Source organism: Ictalurus punctatus, chromosome 24 (genome assembly GCF_001660625.3).
Source record: "Ictalurus punctatus breed USDA103 chromosome 24, Coco_2.0, whole genome shotgun sequence".
NCBI classification, from domain to species: Eukaryota; Metazoa; Chordata; class Actinopteri; order Siluriformes; family Ictaluridae; genus Ictalurus; species Ictalurus punctatus.
In genome coordinates, this window is record NC_030439.2 from 8507119 (window position 1) to 8530987 (window position 23869).

At 38.9% G+C, this 23869-nt stretch overlaps 1 protein-coding gene across 1 annotated transcript in view; it reads right to left on the bottom strand.

The window, feature by feature from the left end:
* hs3st4 (heparan sulfate (glucosamine) 3-O-sulfotransferase 4) overlaps positions 1 to 22986 on the bottom strand; it is a 119507-nt gene extending 96521 nt beyond the window's left edge. The window contains exon 1 of the mRNA XM_017453986.3: positions 21679 to 22986. Within this exon, the coding sequence (XP_017309475.1) occupies positions 21679 to 22265 (587 nt within the window). The 5' untranslated portion in view covers positions 22266 to 22986. The remainder of the gene's footprint in view (positions 1 to 21678) is intronic.
* Between the last annotated feature and the right edge of the window lie 883 nt (positions 22987 to 23869).

Consider the following 23869-nt stretch of genomic DNA (forward strand, 5'->3'; position numbering starts at 1 on the left):
TGTATGTTACAAAAAAACAAAAACAACAGTGCAGTGTTAATCAAGGCTACTGTGTCGAAGAAACAGTCTAACTTACTTACAAGCTAATTGATCAAATAGCTTTGCTACACACTGCCAAATACTGCATGATGCACAAGTTGTGTTTTGTCTTCATTTTCAACCCATCGAGTTTTCATATAAACTAGCAACCTTTTGGCCAAAATAGCATGAGATAATGTTTTCTGATAGGGCAGAAAAAATAGATAAATAATATAACCATAAATGTGTAATACCGCTAGAAAACTGTATGTTCTACCATATACATAGCTTTTCCACTGTTCCTCACATTCTCATAAACGGATGATTAAAAGGCGTAGTATTACTCACATGAAAACACAAGTATTGTGAGCCCATCAACATAGTGTAATCTAAAGTGTTTCCATACTTTAGAACAGAATTTTCTCAGTTGTAATGTGCTTCTCCATTTCCATTAAATGTGTTTTGAGTCTCAGTGACGTTACATTGTTGTAACCTGACTAGCACCTGTTTACACCAATCCAGAGCAATGTTATTATGACGTATCTAGGACTTTCAGGGGAGTGTTGTGGCTACGTGATAACAACGTAATTTGGTTATCTGTGATAGTGTGTGACAGAGTACTTCATAACACAGTCCAGCTATGAAGGAAACTTAGAAAGGAAACTCATTGCCAAGTGATTTATCAATTAGTTGTTGCCGCCCTAATAATAATAATAATAAGAAGAAGAAGAAAAGAAGAAGAAGAAGTAGATGAAGAAGAAGCAAAAGATAAAGAAGAAGGCAGTTCTGCTACTACCTCTGTTATTACTACTACTACTACTAATAATAATAATAATAATAATAATAACAATAATAATAATAATACCTACAGTATTTATGTAATGCTTTGCATTTTTGTACTGGTTTATTTGCAAATACTAACCGTTAATGTTAAGTTTATGCATATGTCATCTTATTTTAATATTGAATAACGAAATGTACATGAAAGATAAGAACAAACAAACAACCAAACAAAAGCACCACACTGTCCTGGTTGTGGCATGGAACTGTGTGTGTGGTGGTACTGGTACAACCGAGGGGTTATTTTTATACGGTACACTGTATTCAATATACACAATATGTCCAAAAGTATGTGGACACCTGGCCTTCAAACCCATATATGGTTCTTCCCTGAACTCTTGCCACAAACTTGGAAGAACAAAGTTGTATAGAATGTTTTACATGCTGTAGCTTTACAATTTCCTTTACTGGAACTAAGAGGCCCAAACGTGTTCCAGCATTACGATGCCGGTGTGCAAAAAGCGAGTTCCATGAAGAAATGGTGTGTTAAGGTTGGAAGAAGGTTGAAGAATTCGAGTTCGAGCCCTGACCTCAACCCCACTGAACACCGTTGGGATGAACTGGAACTGGAGCCTCCTCACATCATCATCAGTGTCTGACCTCAACCTCACTAACACTCTTGTAGCTGAATGAACAAAAATCCCCAAAGCCACACCCCAAAATCTAGTGGAAAGCCTTCCCAGAAGAGTGGAGCTTATTATAACAGCAAAGATGAACAAATCTGGTATGGGTTGTTCAACAAGCATGTATGGGTGTGATGGTCAGGTGTCCACGTAATGGAGCCCCCCCCCTTTTTAGCAAGGACTTCATTAAAGGAATAATCAGCAAATCCCAATATAGAATTCAGTGTGAGGCACACAGTCCTGATTCGGGTCAAAACCTGTGTTTGTCTGCTGAAGCTTATGAAATTCGAGTTCCCATAAGAGGTTAAATGGATCTTGTCCTTAGTTCGTAATGGAAGCCCTGTGGCCCATACTATGAAATAATCATATCAAGCAACAGCTCTGAGGCTGATGCATGTGAATGATGGATCTCGTAAGCATCCAGTGCACTGTATACAGTACAGTACCTCTGCACAGCAAACACAGTTCAGGACCTTACTGAAAGGCACTATGACCAACATCTGTGTGTATCAGCCCTACAGTCGGCCAGCATTGATTTGTAGACAGCGTTCACTGACAATTATAACCAAACCTGTGTCAAACACCAAACACAGCTGCTTGTGGAGACTCATCTGATGGGAAGAACAGAAGCAGGTGTTATAGACTGAGAATGGAGGAACGCAGCATGAAGGAATGTGCATGCATTATGAGCATGGCAAATTAAACTATCTGTTATTAAATACAAGCTATAACATTCCCTCCTCAGGCAGCGCTCTGTTCATTAACTAATTATCACGGTACATTAATTCTCCAAGCCCTGAAGGTTTTATTGGATTTACACGAGGTAATGTGTGTGTTTAGCCTGGTAAAAGAAGTAGGTTTATTGCTAACAGATCTGAGTTTCAGGAAGAACCGTGGCAGTGCAGAGCCAGAGGCTGCTGGGATTGCTTCATTTACATTCCACAGATTACATCAGAAATTCAGAGACACTGTTTTCCCTTCTCTCTCCCTCCCCTCTGTTGTTAATTGGGGATACTGTGGCAAGAAACACATATGCACTGACACGTAAGCATAATAACAGCATCAAACACAAAATCCCTAATTAGGACGTGTTAATGAGGATGGCACATGCTTGACCACGACTGTGATATTTTGCCAGGCTGTAAATACAGATTTTATTTTAACTTCTACAAATGATCAGGAAGTCCTTTGTGCCTGCTGCGTGTGCTATTTACCATGTGGTTCGGTGTGCAAGCTTTTTTGAATCTAGAGGTGGTTGCTCTGGCAAATTTTCCCCTCCGTCCGAGCACATGTTTACAAAGCTTTCATTTATGAGCAGCTCCCAGGCCCACTGAGCACAGTCCCAGTGTGACGTTGATTAGGAGGCTTGTCAGAAATAAGCGAGAGAGAGAGACCCCATTCCACCTGTTTTCATTTAGTTCTGCCGATTTCTGCCGCACAATATCTCGTGCAGAAAATCCACCATGACATGAGAGTGAATTTTGCCCTTTAAAAAAAGAGTGAGAGACGGTTGATCTTCTTTTCTTTCCCATGGCAACTTCGATCATAGTGTGGCCACCGTGCTTTCTGTGATCCTGAGTCACTGCAGTAAATTAAATTAAATAAACCTATTAGTCACAGAACTGCTGCCTTCTCACCTCTGCCCAGATGCGCTTTCACGGTTTGTTGGTCCTCTGAAGGAGCCTGAGGACTCTGTATAGCAGCCCTTGTTTACAAAGTGACCTTGCATTGAACAGAACATAGGCTAGTCTTCATTGTTTATCAGCCAGATCAATTAAATAGCGCACATAAAACGCTCCAAGCTCTGAGTTAAATATACAATTATATCAAAATCAATTCATGTTCAAGACTTCCTGTCCTGGAACTGCAGACAAGAGGCTTACGAGGACAAGACTGTGCCTAAAGGAAGAAACGAGTGCCTATCTCTAACAAAACACCTATAGACTATATAGAAGTATGACATTTCTTCACATTTCTCCATATGCTATTATTTCTCTCTCTCTCTCGTTCTCTATTACTGTTGTACATGAGAAATAAAATGTGTCTACTTTGGAGTGACAAAAGGAAATATATTGTGAAAAACATTCTGTTAACTTCCAGAAAAATCAAACTTATACTATGATGGGTCGAAACTGATTTACTTAGGGGGGAACAATTCAGTGAACAAAGGCTACAGACTTTTGTTTTGCACTAACGCTAAATTTCAGACGATGGATTTGATCTAAAATGGATCAGAAGTTAAATACTATATAGTTCGGAAATTCATTCAAATACTCCAAAGATTCTACTTTTCACTTTACTTTTCACTCAAGTTGTTGTCAATGATATAATTTGGTTTGAAAATTGTATTAAATTAGATTTACTACAGTACTGTGCAAAAGTCTTGGGCACCTTATTATTAGTATTTGTTTTTAGTACACACTTTGTAATAGATTTTTTTATTTTATGACTTCTACATTTTTAGATTCCCAAACATTAGTTTTCTAGCAAAATATTAAAATGTTACAGAAAAATGTTTGTATGTCAATAAAGAAAGCAGCAGATTAAGTGGTAAGAGACACTTTTCAGACAAAAAACACAATGAAGGCTGCTGGATTTTGCCGCAAAAATAAGAAGCGAGTGCGAAAGCCAAAGTCTCCAGAAGAACCGTGTCTGGTTCTGCAAGATGCTCAATAAAAATTACAGCTTATTTCCTTATAAAACTGCACTAATTGTACCTGAGACTACTTGTTTTGTTTTTTTTTAAGCAAAGGGCCTTTGTTTCATTTATTACTGTTTACTGCTTTCACTGCTCTTTATAGTATTTTTTTAATGGAGAAAAAAATTTTCATTATTTTTGAAGGCATCTTTGCTGTACAGCATTTATATGCATGTGCCTAAGACTTTTGCACAGTACTATGAATAAAATGCCAAATGGAGAAATTTCTAAAAAACAAAACAAAAAAACAAAAAAACAAAGGAAGTCGTTAAGCACACACCATTCCTCATCACTCTCAACAAAGTCTAGTGTTTAAAGCAACTCCTCTTCCTGCGACTTCAGTGTAGTCCAGAGGTCTCCTATATCACTTAGACACAGCCATAAACAATAGCAGTAACCCATGTCACACCCGATTGAATGTGTTTGACAGATTTAATGACAATGAGCTGTTAAAAGGTCTCGATTGCAAAGGTTGCATCACCATCCATACTGACAGAAGCAATTCAGTGCTGGAACTTAACACTCCACTACTCCAAACCTCTCATACATCTCTCTCCAGGAAAAATACATTTCAGCATGTCAGTTCATTTCATAGGAGGTGTAGTGTCGAAAAGTGACTACAGGACTACAGCAAACAAAATCTAAAAATATACTCTATTCTCAAAACTGGTATCATTACATTCATTAAAAACCAAATTGTACATTTTATAGATGCACAAATAAACAAATAAAACAAAACTTAATACAATATAATATAATATAATAATAAAAATGGTAATGGTGAGTAATATGGGAGAAAGAGTGGACTGTAAATCACTGAGTGTCTGCATGAAAATGAGTGAAATAATGTAATAGTGGCTATTTTTTCATATGTAATCGTGCGATAAATTAAAGCAACATCTGTTTTGCACAACATAGCGCTTTTTGGTAGATTTCTGGACCAGGACATTCACTGTTGCCCTTTTCTGTTTGTCTCTATAACTGTGATCAGTCCATACAGGATCGCACTGAGTTTTTTTGTGATTGTTGCAGCCAAAAATGCTTGATTTTGCTGTGGCTTTTTTCAGAATGTGACTGGATTTAATTGGCAAAATTGCAATTGCACGTAATTCTTCCACAGTGATGTTTGTTCGAAGGTTGTTTTGAAGAGGACTTTGGCCAAATGAAGGGTGTGATGACGTCACATGACACGTCCTTGCCCAAATCTGCGATAATTTTGAAAAATGGCAAGCTCATCAGAATATTGCAAAGTTTGCTTGATTTTGCGTTAATTTCTGCTATCGTGAAACCATGGAGGGACTGATATTATCATTTCATGGTTTTAAGAATAACGCTTAGCTACTAATATTTTGTGAAACTTAGAATTCTTACTTGCAGTTAAACTTTAAATGGTCTAATCCTTTCTTGTACATTCTATACATTTGAACGTGTTTTGTTGGATAAGCTGAATAAATCTAAAAAACATTTTTAGCAATGTTGTGTTGATTTATTTTTTAATTATCTTAGACACATATGTGCTGTCAGAACAAGTGGGTTAATGAATTGCAACAGCTAAACAGTAAAGAGTATTTACACTTTTTAACATGCATTGAGAACATGTGATCGTTATTCTCTCGCACTCGCTTCTTCAAAACTCTTCATATTTACTTTCTGCACGAGCACCCAGATCACACACCAGTTCAGCTCATGTCTAAACTGCACCACAAGCACAAACGCAAACACATGTCAGAATACAGTCATTCTAACAAAACAGCAGCTCTAGTTTTCCTCTAACAAGAAAACACTTTCAATAGGACCCTAATACTACAGTACTAACCTTAATGTAACACTATTCACCATGTTATGTGAATGAAAGTAGTAAAACATTTTTGGGACCTTGGCATTAAAAACAAATAAAGAAACAAAATAAATATATAAATAAATAAAAGATTAAATCCATACCAAAAAATCTTGTAAAATTATCTTGTGTACACACAAAAATGTGTTATTTTCATGAGAAACGTAAGTGGTGCAAATGCAATAATCACATAAAAAACATTATATGTTAAAAAAAGTAAAAGAAAATCAAATAAATCCTATCTAGCACACAGGATTCATTTCCATTTTCACAGAATGTTTTCTTATTTTTTTATGTTGTCTTTCTCCACCACTTTCTTTTGTGTGTGTGTGTGTGTGTGTGTGTGTGTGTGTGTGTGTGATGAAAATGGCACATTTTTGTGTGTGCGTAATATACTCTGTAAACAGAATGCTGTGTTTGTACACTCTTGGGCAAAAACAAAAAGGCTAAATATTAAGCTTTTAATGGTCTTAACAACTAATAATTGGTCAGAAAATGAGCAAGAATTAAAAAATGCACTCCTGAGACTTCCTGTGCCTCCATTTCTTCATTTAATTTTGCTGCAGTGACGCGTTTGGGAAAAAGCTAGAAACAGGGAAATTTACTTATATAGTCTTCTTGTACTCAAATGTAATGATTAAAATGTTTGATGTTAAAATTCAAACTAACACATGACCGGGTGTACAAAATAAAAATAGAGTTAAAATAAAATAAAATAAATAAATAAATGTTTTAAACAACAACAATAATAATAATAATAATAATAATAATAATAATAATAATAATAATAATAATAATAATAAAGCGGTCGGCAAGTTTACCCACAAGGCTAAAACATTTAAAGAAATCAAAGGGAAAAGCTATCTCATACTAATTTACTTTATCTATTTGTCTAACTCTTGCTAATTTCCTGACCAATGATTTGTTGTTACAAGCATTAAAAGCTTAATATTTTACATTTTAGGGCTTGGCCCAGGGCTGTAGCTAGGGAGTTATCACCATGGGCCCCTACCGTCCTCCACCTATATCATATCCGGGATAAGATATGGGCATGGAGGCCCACATCTACAGTGCTATGCAACCTAATTGGGATTTCTTACAAAATAACAAAACAGACAACATAAATACAAACTAATGAAATAATGACAAAAGGCAAGAAATAAATAAAATAAAATAAATTAACAAAAATTACCAGCAATGTCTTAAAAAGGCACTTAAATTACTCATTGTCTTCATTTTTGATGAAGATAATATGCCTCTGCATAATATATTATTAAGTAAAGCTACTAAATGTATCCATCCAAGATAAATGAGTTGTATTCGTGTTTTCTAGAAAGTATTGTTATCTAAAAACATATCACATCAGCAGCCGGCAGGTCTGTAATCCTTGTGATATCATTTCCCCCCCAGGTGTTATACAAACCAACTCTATTTACATAATTGCGCAAAATATTTTCATTACATTTCTGGTACCCAAGATTAATGTTTTTCCCCCCGACATTTTCAATCGTTCAATCTCCTGTCCTTCCACTGTAACATTGTATTTCTAACCTCAACTGTTCTCAGAGCAGCCTCAAATCTGATTAGTGATGTTCACTAGCTGGGGTGGGACTTACAATTTCATTGGGTCCCTCTGCTGTTTGTCACTGACTTAGCTGAAATAATTAACAACCATCGGACTAAAACATTTTTAAGGAGCGGAGAAGAGATATTTGGAAAACTTCTTTCACGAAAATGCATTTTTCATGGTTTTCATTAAACTCTCAGGTACACACGCTGAAGTTGTAATATATATATATACTATAATTATTCATAGAGTAGAGGCCTATATAGCATAACTACTGGATTTAGTGGGGCCCCCTGGGCAGTGGGAGCCCCTATAATTGTCACCACCTTTCACCCCACTAGCGATGGCCCTGGCTTGGCCCATTCTTTTTGCCCAGGAGTGTACCTTATAGCATGTATCATTTAATGCAATATAAACATTTACAAATGAAACAAATACGACAACATCAACTTTCCACCTCCATGAGCATAAGAGTTCTTATTTGGGATTAAAGAATGGGATTATGGAATAGTGAACTTCTACATTCCACAACAGTCCCCTCCCAACCCCCCACCCCCACCCCAACACACACACACACACACACATACAATACACATCTGCAATTACACAAGCCAACAGGTTTGACAATTCCTGTCTTCTTTCATCAGGCATAGGTTTTACACACAGGTTATCTAAAAATTAAATCATTCATGCATTACTTTGGGATTCGTGTTACAGCGATACGTTAGATGTCATTGGTGCAGAAATAGTGATGAAGGCATCGCTGTACTCTGAACCTTACTGTTTCTTCTTTTTTTTTTTTGTCTCTCAGTATTATTTTTTTTAGGGTTTTCATAATAGTTAAATATTCATTACTTAGAAAATTGCTATGTACTTGATATCCAAATTGCCATCCACTTGGTTGTGAACTTCTGTACATGCCGGGCTGCAGAAATAGTTTTCAGCTTGAGTGAGAAATTAATTCAGGGATTTTGAAAAGTCTTCACTGAATGTTACATATGTCAAAACAATGGGAAAATGATTCATGTTTGCACCATGTACTACACAGCCCTGGAGAAGCCACAAAAAAGATTTTGTTTTTACAAATCTTGCCTGCATGACGTACTAATTTTTTGTATTTTGAGTTCTTGATTTTAATAAAATTGGACTCACATTTCGGTTAATTTTCTCCTCTCCTCTGAAAATAATGTGCCCGCAGAGTGCTCTGGAAGCAGTGTGCGAAACAAACAAAGCTATTTCACTAGATATTTGACTACCGTTAAAATGTTATTCAGAACATTGTTAGCTCCAGTACTGCTGAAATAAATAGAAAACGCTGCCTCACTCCACATCTTTGCATTTATTTCGCTACAGTGCCTCCAGAAAGTACCCCCCCACCACCATTATTTCTCTTCTGTTTGCTATATTGCAACATCAAACTTAATTACATCAAAATGGGATTTTTTTGTTTCTTTCCATTAAAGTGATTCTTTACAGAAATAAACTTCTATATACTACTTAATTAGAGGTTCTGAGAATAATGTGGGAAAAGGGAACCTTAATTGAAAAAAATCCTCCTTAACTGATAAGTATTCACCCCCTCTGAGTTTAATTGTACTTTTGCAGCAGATGTGAGTTGTCCCAGATGTGTCTCTGTGATATTTTAGCATTCCTTAATTTTCTCCAACTCTCAGTAATTTTCAGGTCATGCCACAAATTTTCATTTGATTTTATGTCTGGCTTTGACTGTTTTTTTTTTTTCAAAACATTGTAGTTTACTTTGTAGTTTTTTTTGCTCTGCACTTTGGCTCAGTGTCCTTTTGGAACATACATTTTCACACTAGACCAGGGGACTCCATGCCCCAAACCCCCATCCCCCAATGATCTTATCTTATTGCAACATGTAACAACAATTTTATATACATTATCATTATTAATAAGCATAATAATTTTTGCATATTCAATAAGATACAATAAAGAACTAATTTAAATTTGAACAGTTTATTAAATTAACTGAAATGATGCATTTACAATTAAATTAGCTAAAGCAGTGACAGGATCATTGAATCAAATTAGTTCTATTTGTGAATGAATCATTCAGACTGGTTTAATCAACGGGATTCACCAATTCATTTAAATGAATCGATTCAAACAAACGATTCACTCAGGAATCGGACATCATTACACTTTTCTCATGAACTCACCCGGGGAAAATTAAAGCGGATTTATATGATTTCAATTGATTCCTTATAGAAACCTGTTGCAAGGCTTCAGAAAGCTTGAATACATATATATATAAAGATATAGATATATATATATATATATATATATATATATATATATATATATATATATATATATATACATACATACATAAATCTCTCTCTTTTTTTAAAGAAAAAGTAGGGTGTTTAGCTGTCTTCACTATCTCTCTCTTTCCTTTTTTTCAGTTTTTCTTTCCTCTTTTAGTATCCTGACTGTGGCTGCACCATCTCTTGCCATCTACCTGATGCGCGTAATGAGTCACAACTGTGAAGTGCTGCCTTTCGGAACAAACCGCAAACGTCTTAAGGGGACACAATCACGCACTCGGTGCAGTCGGAGTCTGAGTCATTATTACTTCTTAATAGCTTACTTGTGTGAAGAGGCCATTTAAATACCAAAATCATATGGAAAGTATGGGGTTCTGCTGGGCCCCCTGTCTGACCAGGGCCCTTAGAATCATCCCAACCTTCCCCCCGTTATGGAGCACCAGCTATAGACACAGTTATCTTGGTGACTGGAACAGGTTCTCCTCATTTACCTCCATCCATGTTGCCTATGATGGCGACAAGCTTTCCAGTACCTCGTGTTGAAAAGAAACCCCAGAGCATCATGCTACCATCACCATGCGTCATCACAAGTATGGTGTTACGTCAGTGTGGGCTGTATTTAGTTTGCGCCAAAACTTATGCTTTGCCTTTAACCAAATGGCTCAACATGGCCTTTCTTCTGGTCACTACCATCGAGGCTAAATCTGTGAAGAGGTAATAATGTTGTTGAGGTCTGTACAGGTTCTCCTATTTCAGACACTTCTCTGACAATTGTCCTGCTTGCCGAGCACTCAGTGTGGCCTGATCTTTGTATTGTCTCTTTTTTTTTCACTTTGCAGTAATGGATTTCACAGTGCTCCTAGGAAGGTTCAAAGCTTTGCCGATGTTTTAATCACCTTCACCATCTTTCTTCCTCCTAACAACTTCATATCAAAGCTTTACAGGCAGTTCTGTGGTCTTCATGACAGCAGGACTGATCTGATCTGCCATTTTTAGCTATGAGACCTCCCTAAGTCAGTTACTGTGCAAGCATATAATTCCACACAAGTGGATTTCGGATAAACACAGGTGTACCTGTTTAACATATTTAGTGTGAGTGCTCAAACAAATTAAATAATTAGTCTTAATTTAGATTCTTAAAAGAAGGGAGGGGGTGAATAGTTATCAATTAAGCAGTTTTTAAATTCTGAAGACATACTTTATTTATATACACACTTTATTTCATTTTATTTCTGTAGAGAGTCACATTCTAGTATTCTTTAGTATATTTAATGTTGAAATATAGCAAAAAAGAGAAAATATACTCTTTTTGCTGTATGTGTGTGTGAATACTTTCTGGAGGCACTGTATATAGATAAACTAATATTAGGATAGTTACATTTAGGTTGCATTTGTTAGCTAACATTACTTGTCAGTGTAGTCCCCAATGGTGAATGACAGTGTAATAATAAAAGAATGCAATATTAAATATATTAACTGAAGGTCTTCTGCCTGTTTTATTACTTGCCATTGACTTGGCAAGTGCTCTCAGTATGTCTCTGTAAAGCACCCTAATATCATAGTATACTTTAAATTATGAAATTTAAAGTATAATTTAAAGAAGCTCTATTATAACGTAGACATGAGCTGTAAGGTTAGGGTTAGGGTTCCATTAAAAATAAATCACATGCAGGTTACATACCAGAACTAAATCGTGGGCAGTTTTATTAATTTGAGATCTCAATACAGCTAACTAAGGTAATAAATGAAGTATAAAAAGTGTATGCATACAATATGATTTCATAACCTAGATTTAGTATCTCATGACCATGTTAAAATAAATGCTGTCTTCTCAGGTCTTTGTAACTGTACAAAGAAAAAACAAACGTGAACTCTAGACTGAAGAATGCTGTTCATTTGCTCCATTACAGAATTTTTGCTTCACGATTCATGTGTAATTGTTTGTAGCTGCTGGATAAGAGGTGATGCATCTATCTCCTCTCTACCTTCATCCTCTCTATCTCCATCTCCTCTCTACCTTCATCCTCTCTATCTCCATCTCCTCTCTCCCTTCATCTTCTCAATCTCCATCTCCTCTATCCCTTCATCCTCTCCATCTCCTCTCTCCTTTCATCTTCTCAATCTCCATCTCCTCTCTCCCTTCATCTTCTCAATCTTCATCTCCTCTCTCCCTTCATCCTCTCCATCTCCTCTCACCCTTCATCTTCTCAATCTCCATCTCCTCTCTCCCTTCATTTTCTCAATCTCCATCTCCTCTCTCCCTTCATCTTCTCAATCTAAATCTCTTCCATCTCTTCTTCCTCTCTATCTCCTCTCTCCTTTCATACTCTCCATATGCTTCTCCTCTCTCCCTTCATCCTATCTCCTCTCTCCCTTCATCTTCTCTATCTCCTCTCTCCCTTCATCTTCTCTATCTCCTCTCACCCTTCATCCTCTCCATCTTGTCTCTCTCTTCATCCTCTCCATCTTCATTTGCTCTCTCCCTTCATCCTCTCCATCTCCATCTCCTCTCTCCATTTATCCTCTCCATCTTTGTCTCCTCTCTCCCTTCATCCTCTCCATATCCTTCTCCTCTCTCCCTTCATCTTCTCCATCTTTGTCTCCTCTCTCCCTTCATCTTCTCCATCTTTGTCTCCTCTCTCCCTTCATCCTCTCCATCTTTGTCTCCTCTCTCCCTTCATCTTCTCCATCTTTGTCTCCTCTCTCCCTTCATCCTCTCCATCTTTGTCTCCTCTCTCCCTTCATCCTCTCCATATCCTTCTCCTCTCTCCCTTCATCCTCTCCATCTTTGTCTCCTCTCTCCCTTCATCCTCTCCCTATCCTTCTCCTCTCTCCCTTCATCCTCTCCCTATCCTTCTCCTCTCTCCCTTCATCCTCTCCATATCCTTCTCCTCTCTCCCTTCATCCTCTCCATCGTTGTCTCCTCTCTCCCTTCATCCTCTCCATCTCCTCTCTCCCTTCATCTTCTCAATCTCCATCTCCTCTCTCCCTTCATCTTCTCAATCTCCATCTCCTCTCTCCCTTCATCTTTTCAATCTAAATCTCTTCCATCTCTTCTTCCTCTCCATCTCCTCTCTCCCTTCATCCTATCTCTTCTCTCCCTTCATCCTCCCCATCTCCTCTCACCCTTCATCCTCTCCATCTTCTCTCTCTCTCTTCATCCTCTCCATCTCCATCTCCTCTCTCCATTTATCCTCTCCATCTTTGTCTCCTCTCTCCCTTCATTCTCTCCATCTCCTCTCTCCCTTCATCCTATCCATCTCCTCTCTCCCTTCATCCTCTCCATATCCTTCTCCTCTCTTCCTTCATCCTCTCCATCTTTGTCTCCTCTCTCCCTTCATCCTCTCCATCTCCTCTCTCCCTTCATCCTATCCATCTCCTCTCTCCCTTCATCCTCTCCATATCCTTCTCCTCTCTCCCTTCATTCTCTCCATCTTTGTCTCCTCTCTCCCTTCATCCTCTCCATCTCCTCCCTCCCTTCATCCTCTCCATGTTCTTCTCCTCTCTCCCTTCATCCTCTCCATCTCCTCTCTCACTTCATCCTCTCCATCTCCTCTCTCACTTCATCCTCTCAATCTCCATCTTCATCCTGTCCATCATGAATCTGTAAATGTCATTTATTTCCATCATATTAAGGCAATACATTATTTGAACTCTATAGCACATACATTTTATATAGAAAGCTGTGCATCATACCTAATAATTTTTATTAGACAATAACCGACTTAAATTCAAAATATGCATGGAATGTTAGATTTGTGCTACATGGGAGCTTGACCTGATTTTCTGAGCATACTGAAATTACCTTCATACGTTTCATGCCTTCCAGGTTGCATGGTTTTTTCTTGTATAGAGATTTCATGGCATACGTTTTCAGATGTATCTAAGTTACATGTTTTGAATGAATGAATGAATGAATGAATGAATGAATATTCTATAGAAAAAAAAACTGCATTTGTAAAAGAACACAACAGCCAAACACACTAGGGGATGCTCAACATTTTTGATGTAGTTTTCTACACTTTCATACAGTACAGTTGTAAAGGAGCAAACAAGATTTATTTAAGAAATTAATTTTGAATTATTGCAACAATGTATATTAATGTTTTGCTGCTTATAGCAACTGCTTATCAGTCCCTCCAGCATTTTACGATTTTGCACTCACAGAAATTAATGCAAAATCAAGCAAACTCCACAATATTTTGCCAATTCAAGCAGTTTTCCCCAAGAAAGCACAAAAAACTCTGCGAGTCACAAATTTTGAAGAAAAAAAAGCCACAGCAAAATCAAGCATTTTTGGAGCAACAATTACAAAAAAACTCAACGAAATCCTGTACAGATTGATTATAGTTATTAAGGGCTAAGTGTTCATACTCAAATCAAAATGCACAGAATACAATTTTACAATTTTGAATACAAATTGAAATGTTTGTTGAGTCATTTTGATTTCATAATCAATCTCTTGAATTAATTATTTAACTTACTAATTCAGTTTGATTAATTATTTCTTATTTTATGTTATGTGAGGCTTTGTTTAACGTTTCTGATGTCTGTCTGAGAAATGGACAAATCAGTAAAGACATGAGTTTCTTTATATTTTGAAATTACTTAATGAATAAAGTCTGCACACATTTGGATCTGATCAGTTATTTATTTCAACAGGAATAATTACACATATGTTTCAGGTTTAAGCCTTTGTCAGTGATTATATTTCGGACCATATAATATTACACTGGTGAATATATTTTTTGGCTATAAGAATAAGAAATCAGTGTGATGTTACTGTATTTACATATTGCCCAAAATCTGAATCTCAAGGTGAAATATTGTGGTTGCAACAAACTGTCAAGACAGTTGAGTGTAAATAACAATTAAATTCCAGATTGACCCTGGAAGTGGATTTCATACAAGAAAAAAAAAGTCTGAACAGTGATAACAGTGATTATGCCTCTTTTTATTCAATTGTCTAAGCAGCACATCAGTTAATAGATGATTCTTAAAGTCCCCATGAAATCAAAATGAAAGTTCTGTGGATTTTAATATGAATATGTTAGCCTTAAAGTTATCTATAAGCTAGTATGCTCCAAAACAATGACAAAATTCTATCAGTACCACCAATACGGATCAAGAGTTTTGATGACATCATTCTGCACGTCAGATTCTCATCAGATTTTCTGTCCAATCAAATGCTCTCTAGAACCTGAAGTGCCCCGCCCCCAACAATATAAAAAAATCCATGGTACTAACTGTCAGGTACGGCTTAGCCCGGGCTGTGAGGTTAGCTAAATGCTATTTGCTATATAAAAAGATGAAGGAGCCACTCGCACTTCAAGGCACTTCATAGGGCCTTTAAGAATTGTATTTAAATATTAGTTGAATTATATAATTTTACTAATGATTTAGAACACTTTGCTCTTCTATTTGCTTTGGTGCATTACTGAGAAAATCAATTACATTTCAAAAAATCCATCATTTACCTAAAAAAGCATCAAATAATTATCTAGGATAATCCAAGATATTCAGAAAAATTGATCACCTTCTGATATACTGATTAGCATAATGCATACAAAAAAACCCCTAATAAACCCAACGACCCCCCAACTACTTTTTATATAAAATCCCTTGTGGCAGTACAAACTGCAGGAAGCCATTGTCACATGAGGCTTTATTAATTGTGCATGCACACATTTACCGTGCTTCGATGCACTTTGGCAAAATTAATTCACTTGCTTATTTGTCCAAAAAAATCTAAATCAAACGTTGGCACTTTCCGTAAAGACTATGTAAGCAGCAGTTTGCACTTCCAGTGCTTGGTGGCTATGCTGTCTCACACTGCGCTAAAATTATTCTAGCGGAATACCCCATAGTGATTTGATGAACGAAGGAGCATGAATAAATAAAATGCATAACGCAGGGAGAAACATCAAAGGCACTGGGACAGTCAGAGCAAACAAGCTTTACGGAGGCCAACGAATATGTGTGTCTATGTTCATGGCAGTGACTCAGGAGTGTAAACACAGGAATTAGCTCACACCTCCAGAGACTGAGCACATCTCCCTATAATTGAATTAAGCCTGTCACATCTCCCGAGCTGCATATGCTAGTCAGTGGTATGGATCAGTCATAGCTTTTGTACTGGCAACATCAACAGGATTGCAATATCAAAACTGTCGATACACTGCTGAGATGGTAAGTATATTCCTTCCAAACTCCATCAAAGGCTACACTTTATTACATCCCACCAGCCTAAAACACACTATGTACAGTTTGTTTCCTCTGTGTCCTGAATGTCAAATGTCATGTGTCAGAGGCATAGCGGGAGGTCTGATTTCCTCGTTTCTACATCCCCTTGGAGGAGTCGCAAAAACCTGCAGAGGTAAATGTCAGGTCAGGAGGAGAACGGCTCCTACATGCTGCCAACAACCTGTCTGTCCTCGTTCCATGGTCCCAGCATGTCAAATTTCCTGTCGAACCTGGAGGACCTCACTTTAGGGTTCTTGTGACCAGAAAGACGACAAAATAAAATAGGAAGGAATAGGAAAACTGGAATCTTGACAAGTATGACTGACATAGTTAATTCTATCCTGGTGCGTTTAAGGATGCTGTAAAGAAACCATTAATCCAAATGGGATTCTTGTTCTTCCTGACTGGAAGCATGACTTCTCATGTCTATGGAAAGTGTAGAAACTAATCCCCTAGGAATCCTTTTAAATCCAAAACAATTTCAGCCTACGGTTTTTGAAATAATTGAACAGAATTTCTATACCCATCGTTTCAAGCAATCCATCCACTGCTACGCAACTAAAATAAGCTTCAAAGAGCCTTGCTGTTGACAGCAGAAGAGGAGAAATTCTGAAATACAGTCAGGTTCTCAGTTTGAAGGACGCAAAAAGCCGAAGAAGAAGCTGTGCATTAATGGCAGCCTGTGTACCAATGTCATTTTTTATGTCAGCAAATTAAATTGCCAAATTCAATTCTTGGCTTAAGTGAATTAAACTTGTGCAACTGAATGATGATCATCGCTTTAGAATCTTGGTAGCAGGATGAGTCTCAGCAGGAAGCGAAAGATGAATGTCAGAGTGGAGGATTATGGTGAGAAGGAAGCAAGTAAAGGCATAATTGTGTAAAGAAAAAAAAATCTGCCTAGAATTTTTTTTTTTTTTTTTTACTTTTCAGCCATCAAGAATACAGTGTTGTGACTCCCACTATAATTCTGGTGTCACAAAAGAAATGGACTCAAATAACCCTGGTGGCTGACCCCTGAGTAAGTGGCACGATATGAACTAGCTTTATACCTCGACTCTGGAGGCCACAGAAAACCTTTTTCAGACTCTGTGGCCCTCTGTGAATGCTTATGCCTTAAGGCGCCAGGGCTTTAAATCTGAGATGTAATTGAACTGTCAAGATACTGTCTGGGATTGTTTCCTAAGGTCCAAGTAAATGTGCACGCAATAAGATGCAGATTCGAGGATGTGTCTAGATGCCACCCATATAAGGTCGTTGCAAAAGGGCAATTACTTTCTTTATTTTCTCAGACCATGTCCCAATCTTTGCAGCAATGAAAGGACTGCAAGGAGGAAAGGCAGTACAGTTGTGTTTCCAATCCCAATATCTGAGAAATGGAGAATGAACCAGGTGGTATAAACACACGCTCACTCCTTGTAAAAAAAGATGACAGACAGAGATACACATATAAGGTGCCTGTTGAGGAAGCAGATAGAGGATAGAGGAGTTTCTCCTGCACAATTTAATCAAGTGATGCAGAAAACACTGAGACACAACAGCTTGCCAAAGTCCAAGCTCTTGACGTACGACAGACTATGCTGCTAATTAAAAAAAGTTAAATTCTGAAACTACGGTACTGGTATCCAAAGACCCAGAAGCGCATCTTTGTATATTTTGGAGAGAGCTTATCACTGACTGCCAGATTTGGGCATCCTGGGATAAAGTGTGGAAACTCGGCAGCAAGATGCCACCCAGTCTGGGCTTGGGATGACGCCCAATCTTCTCCCCTTCCCTTCTTTACCACTCAGGAGGCTAGGAGTCACAGTCTGGAATGTGGAGCAGACGTACTGAGGGTAAACTCTGGATTTGAGACCCTGCCTTCCCTGTTTCTCTCAGCTGTACAACTGTTTTGGCCACTGCATCTGACTCCTGTCTCATTTCCTCACAGAAAAGATCAACGTCAATCTCTGTCTATCCCAGATTCACGAGACATGGCATACTGCCACCGTCAATATAACAGGAATTTCAATCGGATGAAGGAGTGCGAATTGTTTGAGCGGCAGAGTTTTAGCATGTAGCAAAGAAACAAAAGTGCTTCAGTTGTTAAATAGATAATGGATTAAGAGTACTTCACTGTGTAACCTTGGACAGGGTCAAGGCACTGTGTGGGCTACATTCATACAGTTCTCGCATTCATCAGAATGCATTTTCTTGGCAACAAAAAGAAAAAGACCTTGGTTCTGGCAGTGCTGATTTTTCATTTGAAGTTGCTAAAAGGCCGCATCCCTTACTCACTCATGACCTAACATGAAAATTGAGAAAGTCTCCTGAGGTGACGCAGCCTCAGGATCTTCAGATCTAGACACTATGTGGTAATCAGTGAATGAAAGGCTGGTGGGCCGTACATCATATTAGCGTTTATTTCGTGTTCGGTATAACCACAAGGGACACAGTGAATAAGGCAGAAAAGTAACCCCTACCCTCCTAAGTGAATAAAATCCAAATATCACTAAGATATCAGATGTTAGCATGGCACAAATATCCAGATATAGGTAGGCTTTTTTATTCTAAACCAACATAACAGTGAAGTCAATGTATTTAACTGAACTACAGGTATTTAACTGACACCAAGCCCTATTGCAAATGAAGCTTTAATTTGTCCTCCTGCTCTTCAGCACGTCTTTAAAACTGTGGTAGAACCTCAGTGATTGTGTGAGTCAGCTAATGATGGTGCAGCTATTAACACCTGCCAGAGAGAACGCACTTACTCACTAAATAAAAATTGGAACTTCACTCGAAAGCAGTAAGGGTTAACTTCCTGGCGAGCCTGTTAACTGGTGTGTCAGGTGGTGAGATATATGTCACCAAGCCGTAGCATCAGACTTTAATCTAAAGCCATGTACCTGCTGAAGGAGGCATAAACACCTTTTACACTTCATATTTTATGATTGAAATCAAGACACAAGAGTGCAATGCATTTGTGAGATGTGAGATGGACTGCTTGCTTCGACTCATAAGAAACATGACCGAATTATTAACAGACATGGCATTTCCCTGGTAAGCTCAAACTGCTAGACATACCAGCTCCCCTAGTGCTTGAGTGATACATTTGAGGGGGGTTTATTTGGTTTTTTTTTTGTTTTTGTTTTTTTTGCTCTAACTGCAGAAAACCAAATTAGTCAAATGTGTGGACACATCAGACTCAATTTATGTTTTTTATAGGATTTACAGGTTTATGATAGCATTTTCTAGGACAAAAATAGTCACGTTGGTGTGTAGATATGCGTTTCCAGCCCACACGCCACACACCAATAATAATAATAATAATAATAATAATAATAATAATAATAATAACACCTAATTAATAATTATAATAAATGACACAATATTAGTAAATAATCCAGGTTTTCATTTGTTTAGGACTTTTTGGTCACTGTGAAATCCCATACATTTTATTGGAACATTTTAATGTCTTCACTGTTATTCTAAATTGTGGAAAACACACACAACCTCACATACATATTATTTAACTATGATAGATAAGATAATACTTTATTAATCCCCTGATGGAGAAATTAGGGCCTCTATAATGAAATAATTATGAAACTCCAGGACATTAGAGTTTGCCACATAATGTGTTATGAATGTAGTGATAAAAAAAATGAGCAACCATTTAATTCCCTCATAAATATATTTTTTTAAATAGCTAAACTTTCAAACTTTTTTTTTGTCTTACATGTCATTAGTCATGTAAAAGCTCAGCTTCCTTGGCTAAAGAACATACAAGCAAATTTGTGTCCACTTAAGGGATTTGTCTGGTCCAGGGACCTGCAAACACCCTGGTACTGTTTGGCGTTATTTATGTAAGCCTGTCATCCTTCTGTCTAATGAGCCCCAAACTACCAGCATAATGAAATGGCTTGTGTTAACACGCAGTAAATGAACAGCCCAGGGTTAAGCTGCCCTCTGAAGTGAAATGCAGCAGATGCTCCTGCGTCCCTACAGCCCCGAGTCGCAGTCTGCGGGAAAGTGAACCTACTGCATGATCACACGCCAGACATCCCTTAATGCTTTCTCTCTCCCTTCAGACACTCAGTTTGACTGATTAGAGCTTCATTTGCAGGAAGAATGGTACTCTGAAAGTACTGAGTTATAGTACTATCATAACAGCACCTTTCTATAATTCAGAATGGATCTGAACCAGATGCCAGGTGTGTGTGGAGGGAGGTAAAGTACAAAATGTGGGATGTAGGAGGCTTTTGTTTGAACACCGTTGACCTGAGTAAGCACTTCATGATTCGGCTTCACTTGGGAACAGGTCGGCGCAGGGCATCAGAGCGTGCAATGCACCTGACTCACCTCCACACAGACTGTAATCCAGTGGCCAATGCATGCAATCTGCTACTCATTAAATACAACAAACACTGTATGTATGCTAACGATGGTACCTCGTATCTGTTAGTGCTATAAAGGCCCAGGATCAGGATTCCTGAATGAATCTGCATTATCCTAATTTACAAAACAGGTTTTGAGCAGCAGGCTATGCAGAGCTGGCTAAACAGATCTGTCTTCGATTGTTAAGTACGGGCGTGAATGTACTGCGTATGTTTAGCAAAAAATGTGTTCTGTGCCGATGCTTTTTGTGGTCTAGCTTTTGGAGCCAGAGTTTTAATGCAAAGTTAGGCTGCCATGTGTTGAAATCGGACATGTATTTTATTATTGTGCTTTATTATGCATGATAGTAAATCATTATAATTCTTTCTGTAATTAGTCAGTCAGTCAGTTAGTTAGGACAAGGAAAACAACAGAAGTGCCTGAGAGAAGTCTGCACCTGTGTACTCTTGAAATACTTGGAATAATAGCATTTGATAAAATGCAAACCTCATAATATAAATATGGTGTTGGTTGCTGTATTTCAACAGGTGTGATGTAGCTGCCCTAGTTAGTAGTTAATGTTAAAATGTTGATCCATGTGTCCCTTTTATATTTCACCGCAGGTTTCTGCTCGCACCAGATGCACAGAGAAATGCAAAGTGTACACCTGCAGTGATAAACTGATCTCCACTTGTATACTGTGTAGAAGCACTAATCTCCACAATGCACTATTAGTGCTCATGTTTTACACTGCTTGTGACACGGCCTACAGCTCTGCTGGCTGGGGAAATAATAATAATAACAATAATATTGAAAGTGAATATAAGAGAAAAAAAAAGATTTAAATTTTGAATATTTTGGAGGGGGAATTTTTATATGGCTTAAACATATTTGGTGCTGCATGAGATATCAAACACAAAAGCTCTAGCAGTTATAGGGAGGTGTGTGTGAGTGTGTAGTGAGGGGAGAAAAAAATACAAGGATAAATAATACTAGAAATCTAATAAAATTAAGAAAAAATAAAATGAAATAAAACGTGATAGAAAAATCGCCTTGATCGCCTGTTTTATGGGCACGTGAAGGCTATTTAACACTTGGATGCAATAACAATAATTCACATTAAACACAAATTACGAATTTAAATAAGACAATAATCCAATAATGTATGTGTAGCGTGCATGCGGGAATAAAGCGAGCGCGCGCACCTGTACCAGTCCAGTCCTTTTTCGTAGTTCCTGTCGAAGAAGTGCGGCTCGTTTCCCACCGCGCGCACGTCCGGGTGAACTCGGAGCGCCTCAAGCAGAGCTCTCGTGCCCCCTTTCTTCACCCCTATTATAATAGCCTGGGGTAATTTCTTCTCCCCGTAATCCGAGGTGCAGTTCGCGGCTCTCCCCAACCCTCCGTCCATGGTGCTGGTCTCCGGATGCTCCAGGTTCAGCGCGGCGCTCTTACTAACAGCCGTCTCCACCCGAGCTCGCTCCCATCCCGCAGCCGTGATCTCCTCGACCTCGTATTTCTCCGTGAGCAGGTTAGCCGTGACGGTCGTTGCCACGAGTTCGTGTTCGAGGTGCGCGCGGGAAGGGGTGGAATAAAGTTTCTCCCGCAGCGTGGCCAAAGTTGTGACCTCCGGTGCCTGGTACGCGTAGTTCTCCAGCACGGGGAAGCGCAGCGAGTCGTAGCAGCTCATCAAACTGTAGAACAGGTACGTGACGGACAGCGAGAGTGTGAACATGAACAGGATTTTGCGAGGCACTTTAGAAGCGAGCAGCGCCGTGCCGGGCAAAAATGCCATCTCTGATAGCAGGGATCCTCTCAGAGAAGTGGCCAGACATGTTTCCTTTCCTCTCGCACCCTCTCCGAGTCTTGCATGGACACTCAACAGCGGTAATCTGTCACTATCAGCCCCCTCGAGTTGCAGCGGCAAGCAGGAGTCCAGGAGAGCCACTTCGCATGGTTATAAAGACGAAGAGGGAAGAAAAAACAAAACAACGGAGATCGTTAAAATTCCAGGAGAGCCGCGCGTCGCTTCCTCGAGCATCGATTTCTTATTCGGGCGCTGACAGCCCTTTGTCACAATTCATCGGAGTGAACTTGCAGATGAGAAAGGCTGCGGTCGGGCGTCCTTCCAAACGTGCGGCCCGGCTTGACACGCGCGCGCGGTGACGGGCCAGCACTTGGCATTTTACACACACGCACGCGCGCGCGCGCGCGCAAACACACACACACACACACACACACACACACACACACACACACACACACACACACACACACAAATAAGGTATCAACAGGGAAAAAATAAATAAATAACTGGATATACACCAAAGTCACTGAAATGACGCACGAGGCACCGTGCGCGCACACACACGCGCGCGCGGTTGCGGTTTGTTTCCCCACTCGTCAGTTTCCTCCACGCGGCTGATTTTCTGTGCAAACTGCAATAACGGTACAATCTGAGCGCGAGCGCGGTCCTCCCAGCCGACAAGCCGCCAACTTTGAGCGCGCTGAAAGTGAGCAGCCTGTGCATGAATAAGCGTCGCTGTCTCTCAATGGCTGCGAGCGAAAGCGCCTGGTCCTCACGGTGCGCGCTCATTGGTGGACGCGCTATCAGCCGCGTGAGCTCATCAAACCGGCGGAGTAGCCCTAATGGGGGGGGAATCACATATATTGCAAATGTGATCGTAAGCTTTTCCATCTGTGGAAAGTCCATTACATGTGAAACAATGTAATGTAAAGTGGAACCGTCTAAAAAACTGCATTGCGTGCCTAGGTGACTTTTTTTGTCAAACTCAGACTGCATACTGATGAACTAAATATTATATCAAAGCTTCTCTAGTTCCAAAAATGCATACAAAATCATTCTGCACACTGCACAAAAATATACACTATATTGTCAGAAGTATGTGGACACCTGTTCATCACACTCATATGTGCTTTTTGAACATCTCAGTATAGATTTATTCCTTGCTTGCTGTTATAAGTCTTTCCACTAGATTGGCTGTGGGGATTTGTGTTCCTTAAGCTACAAGAGCATTAGTGAGATCAGACACTGATGTTAGGTGTTATAAGTCTTTCCATTAGACTGTAGTATGGTCTGTAGTGCAATCAGTGTTCCAGTTCATCCCAAAGGTGTTCAGTGGGGTTGAGGTCAGGGCTCTGTGCAGGACACTCGAGTTCTTCCAGTCCAACCTTCTCAAACCATGTCTTCATGGAGCTCACTTTGTGCACAGGGGCATCATCATGCTGGAACACGTTTGGGCCTCTTAGTTCCAGTGAAGAGAAATTGTAATGCTACAGTGTAAGGATACATTCTATACAATTATGTGCTTCCAACTTTGTGGTAATAGTTTGGGGAAGAACCAAATATGGGTGTGATGGTCATGTGTCCACATACTT